This window comes from Fundulus heteroclitus, unplaced genomic scaffold, assembly GCF_011125445.2.
Source record: "Fundulus heteroclitus isolate FHET01 unplaced genomic scaffold, MU-UCD_Fhet_4.1 scaffold_424, whole genome shotgun sequence".
NCBI lineage: Eukaryota > Metazoa > Chordata > Actinopteri > Cyprinodontiformes > Fundulidae > Fundulus > Fundulus heteroclitus.
Genome location: NW_023396840.1, coordinates 28,657 through 46,445, shown reverse-complemented (window position 1 = coordinate 46,445; position 17,789 = coordinate 28,657). Strand labels below are relative to the sequence as shown.

At 41.4% G+C, this 17,789-nt stretch overlaps 1 protein-coding gene across 1 annotated transcript in view; it reads left to right on the top strand.

The window, feature by feature from the left end:
* Positions 1-17,789, top strand: part of LOC118560388 (activating signal cointegrator 1 complex subunit 3-like) — a 55,184-nt gene that overhangs the window by 12,169 nt on the left and 25,226 nt on the right. The window contains exon 3 of the mRNA XM_036131363.1: positions 13,317-13,481. Coding sequence (XP_035987256.1) covers positions 13,317-13,481 — 165 coding nt within the window. The remainder of the gene's footprint in view (positions 1-13,316; positions 13,482-17,789) is intronic.

Sequence of the window (17,789 nt, the reverse complement as noted above, 5' to 3'; positions counted from 1 at the left end):
GCTGCTGCTTGGCTTACATCAGTTTTAAGCTGAACATATCACTCTTGGGGAAAGAAATAGGAATCGGCTTTAATTAAATTTCAAATAAATTTTATTTATATAGCCCCAATACACAACACATGTCATCTCAAGGCACTTTATAAAGTCAAATTCAATCAAATCATACAGATTGGTCAAAAAGTTTCCTATCTAAGGAAACCCAGTAGATTGCATCAAGTCTTGACAGGCAGCATTCACTCCTCATGAAAGAATGTAGAGCTACAGTGGACAGTCATCTGCATTGTTAATGGCTTCGCAGCAATCCCTCATACTGAGCATGCATGAAGCGACAGTGGAGAGGAAAACTCCTCTTTAACAGGAAGGAAAACCTCCGGCAGAACCAGAACCAGGCTCAGTGTGAATGGTCATCTGACTCGACCAACTGGGGGTTAGAGAAGACAGAGCAGAGACTCAAAAAGCACAGAACCACACTTTGATCCAGGAATCTTTCTATGTTATATGGTAATAGCGGATGATCTGTCTCCCCTGGATGATGTCACAGCTAACAGAACGCCAGACCAGGTGTACCTACTGTTGTGCAATTATACACTGTTAAAAGTTATTTAATGTTTAATAAATAACTCTCTGTCTGCTAAGTATTGTCTGGTGATAATCAGCTCTTAAGCTGATATCAGGACAATGGTTGAAAGGGACGAATTTGAGCACTAGCGATCTTTTAACAGCAAACTTTGCACACACATAGAATAAAGGAGTGACAACTTCTCTTCAGGTTCAAGAATTTAATAACAGAAATAAAATGAACATCCAGAGAACATCACTATAATGCTGTTTATCTGAATTAACACAATATTTCGATTAACAAATCCTCTCTACTAGGCTAGTGAAACTTAACTAAACTACTAAGCAAAATTAAGATAAAAAGAAACTAAGCTAAGGAACTATTTACATGCAAAAACAAAACAAAAGTGATTGATCATAATCGGAATAATTCAGTGAATCCTGTTCACTGCAGATATGATTCAAAAAGCATGGAATGGAGTTAAATTAGCTTAACTAATTTAGAACAACATTTGGCATGTTTTCAATCCATTCACAATGCGAATCCTGAGTAAACAAAATGTTATTTGATTAAATATTTTGTTTGAGTTAAAGAATCAAAGTTCATCTTAAAGAATGTGAAATGAGGTTAAATTAGCTGAACTAATTCAGAACAACATTTGGTATGTGTCTCTTTGTGTCTATGTGTCCATTGACAATGCAAATCCTGAGTTACACTAAACATTATTTGAGAAAATAACATTTTAAAGAATGATTTGTTCAGTAAAATAATTTCCTTTAGGAGCGCTTGATTTTATCAATGTGATTCTACCTCCGGGCGCTAGGGGTCGCTGCGGCGATCGGTTGCTAAAGTCGGTTAACCAAAACGCCTTTAAATCAACAGTAATATTCCATATTAATGCGGGAATGAGGCTCATAGCACTATCGAACAATGGCAGAGCGAAACCAAGCTTTATGCTTTAAAACGGCTTTTGTGAATGTCCGAAACCGGAAATTACCGGAAGCTAAATAGCATTTTGGGTAGCGGACCTTTCGGGGCTAACTTTAAAAGCTTCAGCTTTTATTTTAGTCATAATGAGTGGCCAGATAACATAAACATTAATATCCCATCAATGTACGAAACCCTTGTGGAGATAACGTTTGTTATAACCATAAAAACACACTTGAATCATATCAGCAATGCCATGGAACAGGATGCTAGCATGAGCTAATTCCATTAGCCCTTTTGTTTAAAGACACCATGTAAACGCCTTACACAAGCATTTTCCATTTTCCAATTACCATGTAACCTTTCCCTTTGGGTCTCTCTGTCCAACCTGTCGGTGCCTTGTGTGAGTTCGGTCCACTTTGGCCATCCAAGGAAGGACAATGGGAATGCAGGGAAAAACGTTGGTCCTTCCAGCAGCGGGCTAGCGGCTTAGCAGCAGCAATGTGACCGTGAGCTTGCCGAAGTGCGGTTGGGATCAGAGGCCTGGGTTCTGCGGCGTCCTCTGACCCAATTACAACCACGATTTCAACAGATTTTTCCTCCGCCTGGGGAAGTGGCCCCTGTACCGGCTTTTCAGCTCCGTCTGGAGAGCGCTTTCCTGTAAAGGCTGAGAAGAAATAAACAAAGCTGTTTTTGGCATCGAGGGATTCTCCCTCCGTTTTTTTACGCTGAAGTTAAGACAGCAGACTTAACTCTGAGTTGCCCGGTTATATTCCCCGGGCGAGGGATTTCTCCCCTGGGCTGGCTCCTGTCTTTTGGGCCCGTGAGCCCTCATGGTTCAGGCTGGCCTCCTTCCTCCTTTGTCTCATGCATAAGAAAGTGGAGAGACAGCAGGCTCAATTTGCGGCAGCAGCAGCTACTAGTGGCACTTCCTGTGGTAGCTCCAGCTAATACTGGCACTTCCGGTGGTCACGGTAGCTAATAGTGGCACTATTTAGACTTCACAACGTTGGAGGTTAAAAGTTTTATTGATTTCAAGCATTCTCCCGACGCAGGGGATACAAATGGGGATACACCTGTGCTATCCTAACGCAGCAGGTCTTGGCGATATCACAATAAATTGGGCAAATGACTGAGCTATTTCTGCCTTGCGATTGACTGGCGACCTGTCCAGGGTGTACCCCGCCTCTCGCCCATTGACAGCTGGAGATCGGCACTGCCACTCCTCGCGAACCCAGCAGGGATAAGCGTGTCAGAAAATGAATGGATGGACTGGGCTATTTATTTTCCCTTGCCATCAAGATCTCTGCCAACTGGCACCAGAAAAAGTTCTATTATTGGGCTTTCTTTGTCTGGAAACAGATGCATACAACACCTTACGGGCGCAGCCATGATGAACTGGTTGAACTCGCACATCTGACAAAACGCCGATCTGATTGGCTGACCAGCAAAACTCGAATCACATGACCTCTTGGACCAGAGCGCAAAAGTTAATATTTTCTATTGACTATAACTTATTTATATGCAAGTGTAAACGTGGGAACAATGGTGTTTTGAGATCACTACTTAGAAACTGATCCCGGTGCAAAAAAGTTGCCTCCAAACATCCCGTTTGTCAATAATGAGCATTGCTTCCATGAAAACAGCGGCAGCCGGCGTGGGATGTTGGAGGCTTTCACAACCGGTCTGGCATCTTTGTAGCATCCTGGCATCCTCTGGCCTTATCGTGGCATCTTCGTGTCACCCAACGGCCTCCAAAGTGTGCCAGCGTGTTTTCACGTGATGTTTTTATATCACCACATTTGTTTTTCTTATCACGAGTCAAACCACTCATACAGTCACCTTATACCTTTATTAAATTGTTTAAAAATGTTAATTAAATGATGTGAATGATTATTTGAAAGTAAATACAGAATAAGTATTAAATAACCGCAAAATCAAAGCATTTGCCCATAAACAGCAACAGAAGTGCGGCAGGCGGCCTGTCGGCTTAGTGACACCTTGTGGCAGCTGCATGCCACTGCAGCTGCCACAAGGTGCCAGAGAACCTGCCGTTAGTTACGGCAGCTGGACCGGCGGCATTGTGACACCTTGTGGATGGCGGCTGGCGAAAGTTCCACAAGCTTTTATTGGAAATAATATCAATTAAACATGATTATTTGGAAGTAATTATAGAGTAACAGGCATCTATAATAAATTGTTTGCCCACCCACAGCAACAGGAATGTGGCAACAGCCGTGACACCTTCTTGGCAGTGGCATGCCAGTGAAAGTGCCACCGGAGCTGCCACTACTAGGTGCCGTGCCACCAGAAGTGCCAGTATTAGCTGCCGTGACCAATGAAAGGGCCACTGCCACTCTTAGCTGGAACTGCCACAAGAAGTGCCACTAGTAGCTAGAGCTGCCACCGGAAGTGCCACTATTACCTCCAGCTGCCACTGAAAGTGCCAGTATCAGATGCCGCTGCAACAAACTTAGCTCGGCTCTGTTGAGAAAGTGAAGGCTGGGTGGCAGCCCCCCTCTCCTCGAGGGCTCCAGGAGAAAGTGGTCGTCGTCTCTGGCCGGGGGTAGACTGAAAGGAGCTGAGAGGTGCAGTAAGTCTGAAGAGATCCTGAGTGGTGAGGAGTCTGGGTTTACAGCAGGCACCCTGCGGAAAGACTGTCTTTGCAGCAGGGTGATGGAATTCCTTCTGCTCCTTCCTCCATGGTACATGATCAGAATTCAATCTGACATCAATTATTTCATCATGGCTTCAATGTGGCACAACACTACTATGAAAAGAAAAACAGAGAACAAAAGGTTAAAAGTTGAAATAACAACAAACAATGCAAACTGGAGAACAGTAGAACTCAGCAGAGTAAGAAAAATAGATCCTCGTGTCCTCCAGCTGCCTAAGCCCATAGCAGCATAACTACAGATAGCTCTGGCTAACCTAAGCCACTCTAACTATAAGCTTTGTCTAAAAGGAAGGTTTTAAGCCTAGTCTTAAAAGCAGACAGGATGTCTGCCTTACGGACCAAAACTGGAAGTTGGTTCCACAGGAGAGGAGCCTGATAACTAAAAGGGTCTGCCTCCCAATTCTACTTTTAGAAACTCTAGGAAGTTGTCCTCCAGTCTGAGAATGAGGAGCTCTGTTAGGAACATATGGGAGTTGTGATTATGACTAGAAAATACATATTTACAAATTGATCAGTTGAGAAATATTTTAGTAGCAGCTGGAAAAGCAAAGATCTTGCTAAAGATTGTGTTTGTAAATGTTAATGCTATGAAACCGGTTAAATTTTTACCATACCATTAGAATCTAATACAAACCCAACCCATGCTTCTGCCTGATATGATTAGAAGAGAAATTGCTGTATGAATTGTGTTTAGTTCATTAAATGACTTTAGTATTTTAGACCAGATTATAATATCTGGTCAAGGTTAAAAGTACTTTATAATTGTTCATACTAATTGGCTTTGTTGCTGGTCTAACCTAGTTAATAATGAGTATAACATGAGATTATTTTAAATTAGCTTCATTACAGAAGGATTGGGTCATCATTCTGATTAGCTTTATAATGGGTGTATATGCCACAAGTAAGTTATTTAATAAAGCCTTCACTTTGTTTTCATGTTTCTTTGAGCTTGGTGCACCTTTTTGCAAGTTAAAGACCTATTTCCCTGTACTGAAAATGTATTATCCCTCCCACTCTTCATTACTCCACATCATCGACTGAATAGAAGAAAAGAGCAGTTTAGAGTGCTGTGATATTTTTCACATTTATATAATTGTAAATGTACTCTCATGGGGATCAAACACTGGGACACACACACACAAGTTTCACAGACCTCATTTAGAAGGGCTCTTGTCAATGACAAGCTATTAGTTAACATGTTTCGTTCCAGTAACTATCTTTCTCTAACCTCCTCACTCCATCTTTATCCCACATACCTTTTCCTCCCACATCATCCACTTGCCATGGCCGCTGTAGTTGCTATGGAAACAAAAAGGGTTTGGAAGGAGGCTGCCATGTGGATGCAAATATAAGGCTAGGTGGCATCCTGGGATTTCCAGGTCCCCACCACAGAGGAAAATACCAGTTAAAGCTCCAATAAGTGGTCTCCCGAAGACAGAGTTTAGCAGAACATTGGGAACGTGCTGCAATGTGTCAGAGTGTCAAGATACACCTAGGAAATTTCAAATGGCTGCTCCTGTTTTCAAGAAAATTTTGCCATCAGGGATTGCAGTTTAACAAGAATGCTAGAGAACAATAGTGTGGGTTATTTTAAAGGCAAAATTTTGTTTTAGATTAAATAGAGTTGAAATTATTACCAAAATGTCATACTGTGTTGGTTCAGACATCTTACTTTTAAGATCTTCTTTTGAAAGTTAACTACTTACCATGAGGACCCTAAATTACATAAGTAATTAGTTGTTCAGTGCATGCTTCCATGCTGACCCTGAGGAAGATGCTCGTCATCCTCACAAGACCCATTAAATAAATAGCTGGTTTCAAAAAGTACTTTTTGTATGTTCTCAGATTATATTCGCCTGCTATTAAAACTTGTTTAATTAGGACAAATGTAAGAGTGAAAAAGGTGGCTCAAATATTAATGTCAAAAAAAATAAAATTGGTTTATTTTTTATCTTTGATTTACAATAACAAGCATTATCATTGTGATTGGGATGTAAAGCATAGTTTCAAAATACTAAAATATGTCATATGGGAATTATGTAACTGTTATGTTTTAACAGTTTATCTGAAAATAATCTTGGTTGGAGCACATGATGCGTGGTATTGATGATGAAATGTCCTTGAGGACGCTAAAAGAAGATAGTGTTTTCAGATTTTTTCCCCCAGAAATAATTGTTGCAAGTTTTTTGGGTATTAGTTTGTTTTATTGTCTGAATTAAATCCTACAAATAGATAGTTATTTGAAGTTGTAAATGACATAATAAAATGTTATTACTGAATATGTAAAATGTCCAGATCAGCACCAGACCTTAAAATCCACCCCATAAATATCCTGACTAATCATACTATGTAACAAAAATCACAATAAATGTTGCAGGAAATGTCACTGGTGTCGCTCGTATGCTGAGCATGTCTGGTGCAGAATTAACAACGAGAAAAGAGACATCAATCTGTATACCTGCCAGAGAATGGCAGTTATGTAAAAAATGTCTGACATAACTTGTTTTCTATGTCAGCCACAACAAAGTATGGTTACAACAGGCAATAAATCATCAGTATGGTGTTCCTGCCTGAAGCCAGTTCTGCCTTCACACTTAAACAATATGATTCACATGCAAAGTAAACAGTCTGAAAATAGTCTGTCAAATCCACTACATACATACAAAACCGGTGCTCCGCCCACACGCACTGTGCATAGGGCATCTGGTGCCCTATGCTTGTGAAAAGTTACGTGTACTATAAATCTAGTATGTAGTTGTATAGTGAAACAAAGTATGCTGCAGTCATTATGACTTGAATGGAAAACAGCTTGTTAACGTGAATGTTGAAAAACATCTTGAAAAAAGGGCTGTCGAGTTAACACGTAAATACGCATTACCATAATTTCCTTTTTATGGCATTAATTTTTTTTAATGCACAATGCACATGCCTCCATACTTTTTGGACCTGACCTTCCTTGTAGTTTGTTTTCTGTTTCCACTGTTTCTCCCATTTCATAAAAACTTGAGTAGACGCTCAACTCTGTCCCATCATCTGTCAAGCTTACATACTTGCCATGCTCAGAAACCACAGTGCATGTGCACTTAGAGCATCCATCCATTCATTCATTCATTCTTGGCTTTGTAAAAATGGCAATATGCCCTGTCCAGCTCTCTTAGGATAACTGCCTGGAATCTCCTATATGCTGTTTAGAATGTGCTGGGAGATAAAGCAAACCTTCTGACACATATTGATGTGGTATCCGCTGCTGTGTGATGTTTTCTTCTGTTATATGTACATGTAGGTCGCTTTGCATGTGCTCAAGTATACTTGAGCTTTCTGGGTTTGTTACCGGCACCACATAAGGTAGAAGGAGACTGAACTTGGAGCTGGGCTTTTGGGTCACTGCATGGCTTAACTAACCTGACTCTAGCCAGATTGATATCGCTCCGCCTAGCTTCATTCACATCCATCTGGGACATCTCCCATAGAGAGTGATTTCTCCAATCAATTTTATTGTCTAGCCAATCAGGACGCAGGGCTGGAGTTTCATAGATGTGACGTAGTGGAGAAGCGACCGTGACGTGAGACAGCAATGGCGGCTCGCATTGAGGAAGCAAGCGTTAACATTGATGCTGCTATTTCTTCCGTGTTGTCCAATCTACCTAATATTGTTTCATTAAAAGAACATCAGAGAACAGCTCTGAATGCTTTTGTTGGTGGATAAGATGTTTGTTGTTTCCTGCATCTGTAAATCCTTATTAGACGTTTGTTTGTCTTATCCACTTCCCAAAAGCTGACTCTGTCAAGTAAATTCACCAAAAGTTGCCGTCTTCGCCTGACTCTCCACAAACAACGAAATATAACCAAACATAACTTCCTGAATGTTATGTGCGCCGCCATTTTTATTTGCTTGATTTCCTCCTTTCATCCTAGAAAGCAGTAGTACCACAGATCGTCACTAGGAGGCGAGGAAACCAAGGAACCAAGAGAGCGTGATGTGTAAACAGTCGTCAGAAACAAGCTCGGCTTGGTTAACTGATCGAAGCTTGGACCGAGCTTGGCATGGATCGGTTTAACAAGGGTAGTGTAAATGGGGCTTATTTCACAGTATAAACGAACCTGCATGCTTAGGATGGTGGCACAAATATAACGCCTTAGTGTTACACCAGGCCAACATGCCTCTGTTGTGCATGTGTGTGTGAATGACTGATGGTAGTGTAAAGTACTTTGGGGTTGTCGGACTAATTAAAGCGCTTTACAAGTACAAGACATTTATCATTTTACCATTACAACAAGAGCTGTGTGCTTATATTTGGTATGAAATCGAGCCGCTTCCCAGGACAGGTTGGTCTCTGTCAGGGGCTGCCGTTTGTCCTCCGGTCTATTTCATGGGAAGCTTGTCTGATTGGAGCAAACCTTAGGTCAGACCTAGATCTTGGGCTGCTGTGTACCTATGGAGAGATTTCTGAGTTTCCCTTCTGACCTGTTACCCAGTGTGACCCAATATCGGATAAGCAGAAAACAATGGTAAATGGCTTGTACTTGTATAGTGCTTTATCAAGTCCGACGATCCCGAAATGCTTCACACTACATTCAGTCACTCACCCGTTGACACCCATTCACACCCTGAAGGTGCTGAGCTCTGTTAGTCGCCTCACCTGTCCTTGGGCTGACTGTCAGAGACGAGGCTGCCATACATCCGTGCACTTCTTTAATGTGACAGAAGATTTTTCATGATAATGAGGAAGTTAAGGAATCCTCTTGGATGATATGCTAAATATCTCTGGGTAACACTGAAAAATACCAGTACCCGCTGGCTAATATGACACCCTTTCCTTAAGAACCCACAAATAAATGTTTTTTTTTATATTTGCTGCCATTGCTTTGATAGTGTCATGACACACTTCTCCATAATTAGACATACATTGTATGATATTGTTTATTTCAGTGCACAAAAGGCAGAGATGAAATGGTTTTCCCAAGCAATAATATTTATGTGTGTTTATTATATTTCCTGAAAGTGGTGTTAACAGGCTCATAATTAAGAAGTCAATTTAAACTCTTTTGACATGTGTTTATTTAAAACCTTACTCAGATTTGGTAAACCCTTTGACACTCCTCCGCTCTTTTACCGAACATAAGTCAGCTTTTATGATGCGGCTCTGCTCGTTTTAGTAATGCTTCCATCTTTTATTTGCTTTTTAGGTTTGTATTGGTATCTCTTCAGGTTTATGAAGCATTTATGAAATTAAACTGTCACATTTTCCATAAGCGGCAGATACTAAAATAAAAAGTAATGTTCTATGAAGCCTTATGTATGAGTGGATTTTGATTTAGATTCATCAGTTATTGAAGGTAAATATTAGTTAACCAAACAATTGCATATATTCTCTCTTCATTCTTGTGCGGATTGAAAAAGCAATTAAAAGAAGCACTTTGGCCTGTGCTGCGTTTACTGGAGCCTCCGTTTAGATCAACCAATAGCTCCAATTAGGAGCAGCCGCTTCCTTTTCTGTGAGCACGCCAGTCTCTAATGGCTGAATACATTGATTTAAATTCAAACTGGAGGGGATTTAATGAACTGTTTTCATAGGGAGAGTTTAATAGGATTCACAGACCCACAGACAAGTTGCCAAACAGTTCACACATGATTAATTATGCATTGTAGTATTTTTCTTGAAACAAGTGAATAAAACTGCACCAGAATTATATGCACTTAGCAATGTGCTGAGAAGATGCATGTTGACATTTGGTACAGATAAATTGTTGATACTGTTGAATATAATTAGTCTGTGTGGAATGCCAAAACAAAAGCAGACATGCTGACTGTTCGTTCTGTTGCACAAACACCAAGCAGGATCTGATCATTTTCCATGGAATGAATCATAGGCTGGTGCTATATTGATCTGCTATTGTGAGCTTCTTTGTCTGTTGCTTCTGTTAGTCTTAATGATGCTTCGTGTGCTTCTGAGTTTTAGTAATGCCAACTAAATATTAAAGGTATGTTATGAGTCGGACATTATGTTTTGGAGGGATTGTGTCACTGAAAAGCTGAAGTAGTTTCTAGACAACCACACTTACTGTTTCAATTTACTGAATAACATTTTTATTCACCAACCAACTGCATGGTGAGAAGTACATTCAAGAGCCATATTTTCACATCACACATGTTGTTGTGCAATGTCATTTATAAAGGAGAAATAAATAAGCATGAGTAGTGTCTACAAGTGCAGCAATAAATCTCTCAGAACCTTATAATTGCCTCGATCCAAAACCCCATAATCAGGAATTACAACTCCATCTTTACTCTTTATGTTTGTAGTTCCAAGTGCTTCCATTCTTTTTTGGACACCAACTTAGTGCAACCTTTTCAGTGTGGTTTTAAAGAACATTGAATCTGCTCTGCCAAAGGTGATAAATAGTATGTTGCTACCTGTAAACTTTAGTGACAAGTTGGTGTTGATTTTCCTACACTCGAGCACTGCATTTAATACAGCAGACCATAAAATCCTCTTAGATGGTCTGTTTTGTTTGTAGTGGCACAGGTCTCCAGTGGCTCACTTCATATTCATATTCTGCACCTCCTGGGGCCACAGGGTTCCAATTTGAGGCCAGTCAGTTTTTACTTTACTAGACGATGGCATCCAACCCCAATGGTGCTCCCTTGTCCTGCAGGGAGAAGTAAAGCTTGCACTGAGTGTTCCCTTTCGATGCAAAAAATTTGGTTTACCACCTTGGGGGGAAGCTTCCAATCTGCGTAAAGGGCTTTTCCCCTGGGTAACAGATCTACCCTGTAATTCAGGGCTCCTGCTGAGTGAGCTGCTCTTAGAGACTGCAGGTTCAGACTGCTCCAGACTATCAGTTTATGTGCCAGCATGTGCAGCCCGGGGGACCTCAGTCCCCTTTGTCTGTTGATGGAGGCCACCACTGTAGGTCATGAAGGTCTTTACTCTGCATCAGCCGTCTCGATGCGGGTCCAGGTTCAGAGATGACACCCACGACTGGATCTCCTTCATATAGAGGCAACCAAGTGGTGTCGCCACCAGAGAGGAGGCCATCAGGCCCACCAGCCTCTTGCATTGCTTCAGGCTCACAGAGTTCCCGCTGCAACACAGGGCCAGACTTGACATCAGAGCCTCCACTCTCTCTTAACACAAAAAGGCTTTGAACTCGACAGAATCGACCTATGATAGTAACGCATTGAGAGGGTGTTCCAGATGCTGCACCACCACATTGGTGTGATGAGCTGCCTCCTGGAAGTTACCTTTCTCCCTGAGAGGGTCACTGCTCCCTCTGTGCATTTTACAAACACTCTTGGGCTCTGTGACAACCCAAAGGGTAGGACCACAAACATCTATGCTATCCCCTGGAATGCGAATCATAAGTATTTCCGATGAGGGGGACAAATTAGTATGTGAAAATAAGCGTCTTTCAGGTCCACTGAGGTGAACCAATCGTCTGTTCAAACCAATCTCAGCAAAGAGGTGTGAGTCAGCATCCTGAATTTGTATTTCCCCAGATGACAGTTCAGGGACCCGGAAATCCAGAATGGCTCCTATTCCTCTCACATTTTTCTTTGGAACAATTAAATACCTTGAGTAAAACCCACTACTGAGGGACAACTTTTATCGCTCCCTTCTTTAAACTGAAAATTCATTACAAAAGGACATCTACTGTATTTCCTTTTACCTGGGAAGATATAATTCCTTTGAATTGGGGCGGGGCGACTTTGAAGAAGTCTGTTTGACTTTGAACAAGTCTGTACCTTTGTTTGATTGAGCGGCTGCCCACCGCGCTCTGTGTAATGAGAGTGAACTGACCGGCCAGTGTGTCAGAGACAGAACAATGATGCCCCATTGTTACCGAAGGTCAGAGCATGTCGTGGCCTCCACCGTCTCTGAGCAGCATAGGTGCTCATGGATGGATGGGAGGCTATCTTCACAGCATTCCTAGCCCGCAGGTTTTTGGACCTCCAGTAGCTGATGTCGCTGCCTGCGTTTAGAAACCTTGGGTATCCTGAAGCCAAGCGTTGAGTGAGCGGCGGCAGATACATACAACTGACACTGTGCCGGAGCGGCAACCTCAGCAGAATGCACTTTCCTCGACAGGCAGAGTTTTATTGCCTCTTGTCCCTCTTTTTCTCCTCACATCTCTTCTGTATGGTGGTAACCGCTGCACCAAAGAGATCCTGGGCGATGTCTGGTGTGTTGAGGAGCACCTCTTTTTCCTTTGTCATGAGTTTGATGAGCCCAAGCCAGTGTGCCTGCTCCTGAAGAACCATGAGGCCCAGGGCTCTTCTCTATCTTCATTTTGTGAAGATAGAGAACATGATCTGTTATGATGCAAATCTCTTCCCAAAGGGCGTTATCTGGTTTAGCTGTCATTATCCTCCTCCAGCTCTGCATGATTGTTGGTCAGAATGGATGAGGCCATGGGCCTCCATCACCTCACAATCCTGCAGAGAACTTCCCACGATGGGGTGTTTCTCTGTGTAAAGCTTGGTTCTCCACTTCACGGCAATTTCATCCAGGAACTCTGGAAAAACGGGTAGCACCTGATTCCCCATCTTCCTAGCCTTTGGTAGCTTTACCCGTCAAACCAAGATTTTATGACCTCCGTCTGCACTGCCGGCCAAGTAATGTTCAGCCTTGCGGCTGCATATCCAGGTCCAGAGAGCACAGCACCACAGGCGAGCTGTCACTTTCCAAGATGTGTCAAGGACATAATATTGGTGTCAGGACCTTTTTAGTGCATTAAGAAAAATAAATATGTAATTACAGAACAAAAAGCTGGCGGTGGTCAGAGGGCCCGGGGACGCCGATATATGGCAGCCTCGCCTCTGTCAGACTACCCCTTGGCAACTGAAGCAACAGACATAGCTCACCACTGTCAGGCTGTGTGAATGTGTGAGTGAATGGGTGAATGACTGATTGTAGTGGTAAAGCGCTTTGGGGCCATCGGACTAGTTAAAGTGCTGTACAAGTACAAGCCATTTACCATTTACAACAAAAGGATTATCTGACAGGGACTTTACAATCTGCAATGTACCAGCCTCTTGCAAACAGATAGGGTTAGGTGTTTTTTTCCAGTTTTTAAGTTTCCAATCTTGATTCCTAATCACTTAATGTGTTGTTTTTACTGCCACCTATTTGTGTTCACCCTTGTTTTTAGATGTTGGTGACAACTCCAGAGAAGTGGGATGTTGTGACCAGGAAAAGTGTTGGAGATGTGGCTCTCTCTCAAATTGTACGTCTCCTGATCCTGGATGAAGTTCATCTTCTACATGAAGATCGAGGACCAGTACTAGAAAGCCTGGTGGCAAGGACAATCAGACAGGTCAGTTTCCCCACTATGCTGTGAACCATGAATCTTACTGTACTATATATAACACTTTTACTTACCAGAGCTTCCTCTTAGCTCTATTGAAATATTTGAAATCAGTGCTTTGGGTTTTAACCATGTCAATTATACAGGCATATTTTTATTTACTTTTAATAATATTATACCATGGGAGTTTCTACATGTTAATGAGATAATACAGTATGTCCCATCTTTTGTTAATGCTGAAGCAGCCTGCAATGTCATCCTCACTATTGCCAACAGACTCCAAACCGAGCTCCTCCAGGCTCTTCTTCATATTCCCATGGATTTTATTCAAGTCTCCCTGTCCTCCATACTGCCCACCTTTATGACATATGTTAGCTGCTGCACCAGAGCAGCTCATCACCTCTCCCTCCGCAGGGTGTACTCAGATCACAACTTGGTTCCTCTCCAGCCTGTGTATAGACCCCTTGTACACAGATAACCAGCTGTGAGACGCACAGTAATGAGATGTTCTGAGGAGTCTGAAGACACGCCGAGGGACTGTTCAAGTCCCCTGGCTGGGAGGAACTCCGTGCTCCTCATTGGGGCCATTGATAGTATTACAAACTTCATCATAAAGTATGAAGACTTCTGTGTCAACAGCATTGTACCCACTCTATGGTGTGTGGTGTTTCTCAAACAGCTAGTCCTGGATAAACCAGAAAATAAAGGCTCCCCTTCAGAAGAATAGAGTTTAGGGTTACATTAGTAAGGAAGGAGAAGCTGAGAACTGTGCTGAAAAAACTTAAAGGCAATATAAAAATATTAGCTGGTAGGACACACAAGATCAGCTGCAGCAGAATATCATTGGGTTTTAGAAAAGCCTGAAACCTATTTCAGGGCATAAACCAAACTGACCCAGTTTTTTGTGCTTAAACACACACCCCTCCCTCCAGCTGATGAATCCTGCTGCTGCCACGTTTATGGATGCTGTCCATTCCCCAAAGTCTCACCTCTCAGCCACCCTATGTTCCCTCTGGCTCAGAAGACTCCTTCTCATTATCCACATCTCCAAATACAACCCCCCCGCCCCCCACACTACCATCTTCTCCTTTACAACAATCCAACTCAACTCAACTTAAACTTTATTTATAAAGCACATTTAAAACAACTGGGGTTGACCAAAGTGCTGTACAGAAATCACAGTTGCAGAGCCTAAGATAAAAACTGAAAGCTAAAATACATAAACACAATACAAAAAAAATTAATGGAAATAAAATATAATAGAATAAATATTTCAATGTAAATAAAATAAATTTTAAAATAAAATTAAATTAAATTTTGTCAAATGTCCACTTAGACCTGCTTAAAAGCCAGGAAAAAGAAGTGTGCTTTTAGAGAGGATTTAAAAACCTCAAAGGAGCCTGCCAATCGAATATGCCAAGGCAAGTTATTCCAGAGTCTCTGTGCCACTGCCATAAAGGCATGGTCACCTTTCCAAAAAAAGGTGAAAAACAAAGCAAGTGGACTTGTTTTCCGTAGTTGAAGACGTTTTGCTTCCTCTCCAGGAAGCTTTCTCAATTCAAAAAGTCTGGAGTAATGTGGAGTAACAAGCTTTATACAATTGGCAAACAAAAGACTTGTAATGGCTTAGATAACATGCAAATTCAACAGAAACAGGACCACCCCTTAGGAATGGGCGGTCGTTAAAGCCATTAAGCCAGCAGATTGGACCGAAACTGGTCCACTCCTCTGTAACGAGGAGTCGTTAGGGTCGTTATTGGCTTGGCTTAAAGGAACAATGTTTTGATCACCCGAATAAGGGTGAGAGTTAACGTGAAGGTTGGCCGGAATTAATCCTATAGCTGCGTTGTAAGTTTTTGAGAGTTGAAACCTAAGGCCTCCTCCTCCTAGAGGAAAAAAAAAAAGCCCACTCGGGGCTCCACTCTGTTCTTCTCCTTTTGATATAAATAAATAAAAAATAAAGCACAGCTTTTCTCTGCCTACACAGGGTCCGCAGTGGTGGTAAGGGACAGAAGAGGAGAGGGGAGACGAGACTGTGATTTGTCTGCTTCAAAGTTTGGCTCATGGAGTTAGAATTTAGAGGTTTACGAGTATGTTTTTGCCTCAGCCATGGCAAGGCGGATTTTTAAGTACAATACCGCGGACCTTTGATCGTAGTAAAATAATTTTATAGGTTATAGGATATACGCACTGTACAGATTCGGCTCCACATTCTCTACTGCTGCCGCTAAAGAAAAGCAAAGAGCCTGCCTTGTTCTGCACGCGCGCTCACACACACAAAACCACACACACAGAGTGGTTCAATCAGGCGACCAGTGCAGAAACAAAACTTTCAGTGGTGTAGAATAAGAGAGAGCCTCACTAAATACTTTAGAAATACAGGGAATGGGTGAGAAGGGGAATACGTGTAGAGCAGGTCTCTGTTGAGGACGTGAACCTGGGTAGGTCCTTGAACCCTCAGTGCTCCCATAGATGGGGGACTGTCTTAACCTCTTTTGGGCTATGTGGTGCCCCAAAATGTTTTTTAAATTTGAAAACCACTTAAATTTTTAACCATAACAACACGGTTTTTATTATCTAAAAGTAATTGTATAATTTAAAATTTTTAACTTCATCCACAGTGTAGGGCTGCACTATTCTTGCAATATTGCTCCAGAACAATGTAAATAAATGCAAGAGCCCAATATAGTTTTTTTTTTATTCCTTAAGCTAGACTGTATAGTTATTGTTGCTAATGATGTTAGTTTGACTAGTGTGTGCCTAACTCTGTGTGAACATAATGCTCTTGTTGTAAAACATCAGATGGGGGAACCTGTTTTTGCTCTTTTATTAATATAAAAAAGCTAATGTCATGTGCTATGAGTAATAGTAAAACACTGTTTATGTTGTGCAGTCTGATTTTAACTGCTTCCTTATCTAGTAAATGAAACCGGCTCCTCTGTTAATGGTCTGGCCTTCACATACAGTTGTCTCATTTTAGTGACAGCTTAGCTACATAATGGAGGAAATGAGAAAAAGAGAAGTAATGTACATGCACTTAAATTAACATTCATTACAAGTGCAATTACATTTCGCAACTGGCAAGATGATTTTCACATAATTTCTGCTCAGCCCTATCACTGATGTGGTAATGAAAATCATAATTATTTGCTTGGGTATGTTACAAATTAGTTTTGGTACTCCATGTTTTGCCATAAGACTGCCTTGATATATTACACAGAAATGTGCCCCAGTGGTCCATGCAACTTATCATCGACAGCATCAATCCCAACCTACTGGCACCTTGCTGCTGGAAGAAAAAGTAATGATTTCTCATGATGATGACTGGCATGTGTTTATGCAGGAGCCAACCTGGATATTTCACATATTATAATCATTATGCAAATTTAGCCAGGTTGATGGCTGGTGTGGGCTGCAGAGTCCCATATTACATCCTGATGAACTGCTGTCACATGTCAGTCTGTGGATTTAAAATGATAAATGGAGAAAGGGAACAGAGCTTGTGGTCAATACTTTTAAAATGCAGACAGGCACTGACTGAATCATGCATCATGTGCTTTGAATTACATTTTGATCCTGAAAATTCCTCCTTGTACAAAGTCCTTTATGTCTGTCCTTGGCACTGAATGACATGACTCGGCCTGTGCCCGGTTTATAAAAGCGTTTTGAAAGATTGCACTGAACACCAGGAAGTTTGTGTAGGTTTAAGATTACCCAACCCATCCATATGAAAGTGTACTCTGTATGAACACTTCATACTCTATGAGTATGAACATATGAAGTGTTCATACAGAGTATGAACACTTCATATGTTCATACTCTTCATATGTTCATTTATAATAAATGGGTAAAAAGACACCCTGTGTCTTTTTACCCATTTATAATAAATTGATTAAATTCACAGACGCTAGAGCAGAACTTAATTTATTGTAAATGTCACTGGCAATAGGACAACAGGGGTCTAAAAAAGTCTTGAATTTGAACATCAAAATGGTAATGTAAGCCCTTAAAAGTCTTAAATTCATAAAATTATCATGTTGATGCCACTCATGCCACTCAAATGGCTCCAAACGTGTGTCCCAACTCCAACACCATCTAGTCATTTAGGATAAAACTGCTCACACAGCCTGCTTTAGACTAGCAGACTTCATCTGGAGAGAACTCATTGCTAAAGTGACTGGACCATTTGGGCTTATGTTCAATGAAACTCTGAATTGAATAACCAGAATCAAACAGCTGGGCTTACATGGACGTTTTGGGCGGAGGCCAACGACTAAATGAAGCTCGTTAAAGTAAGTCAATGTATTTTTGCACATT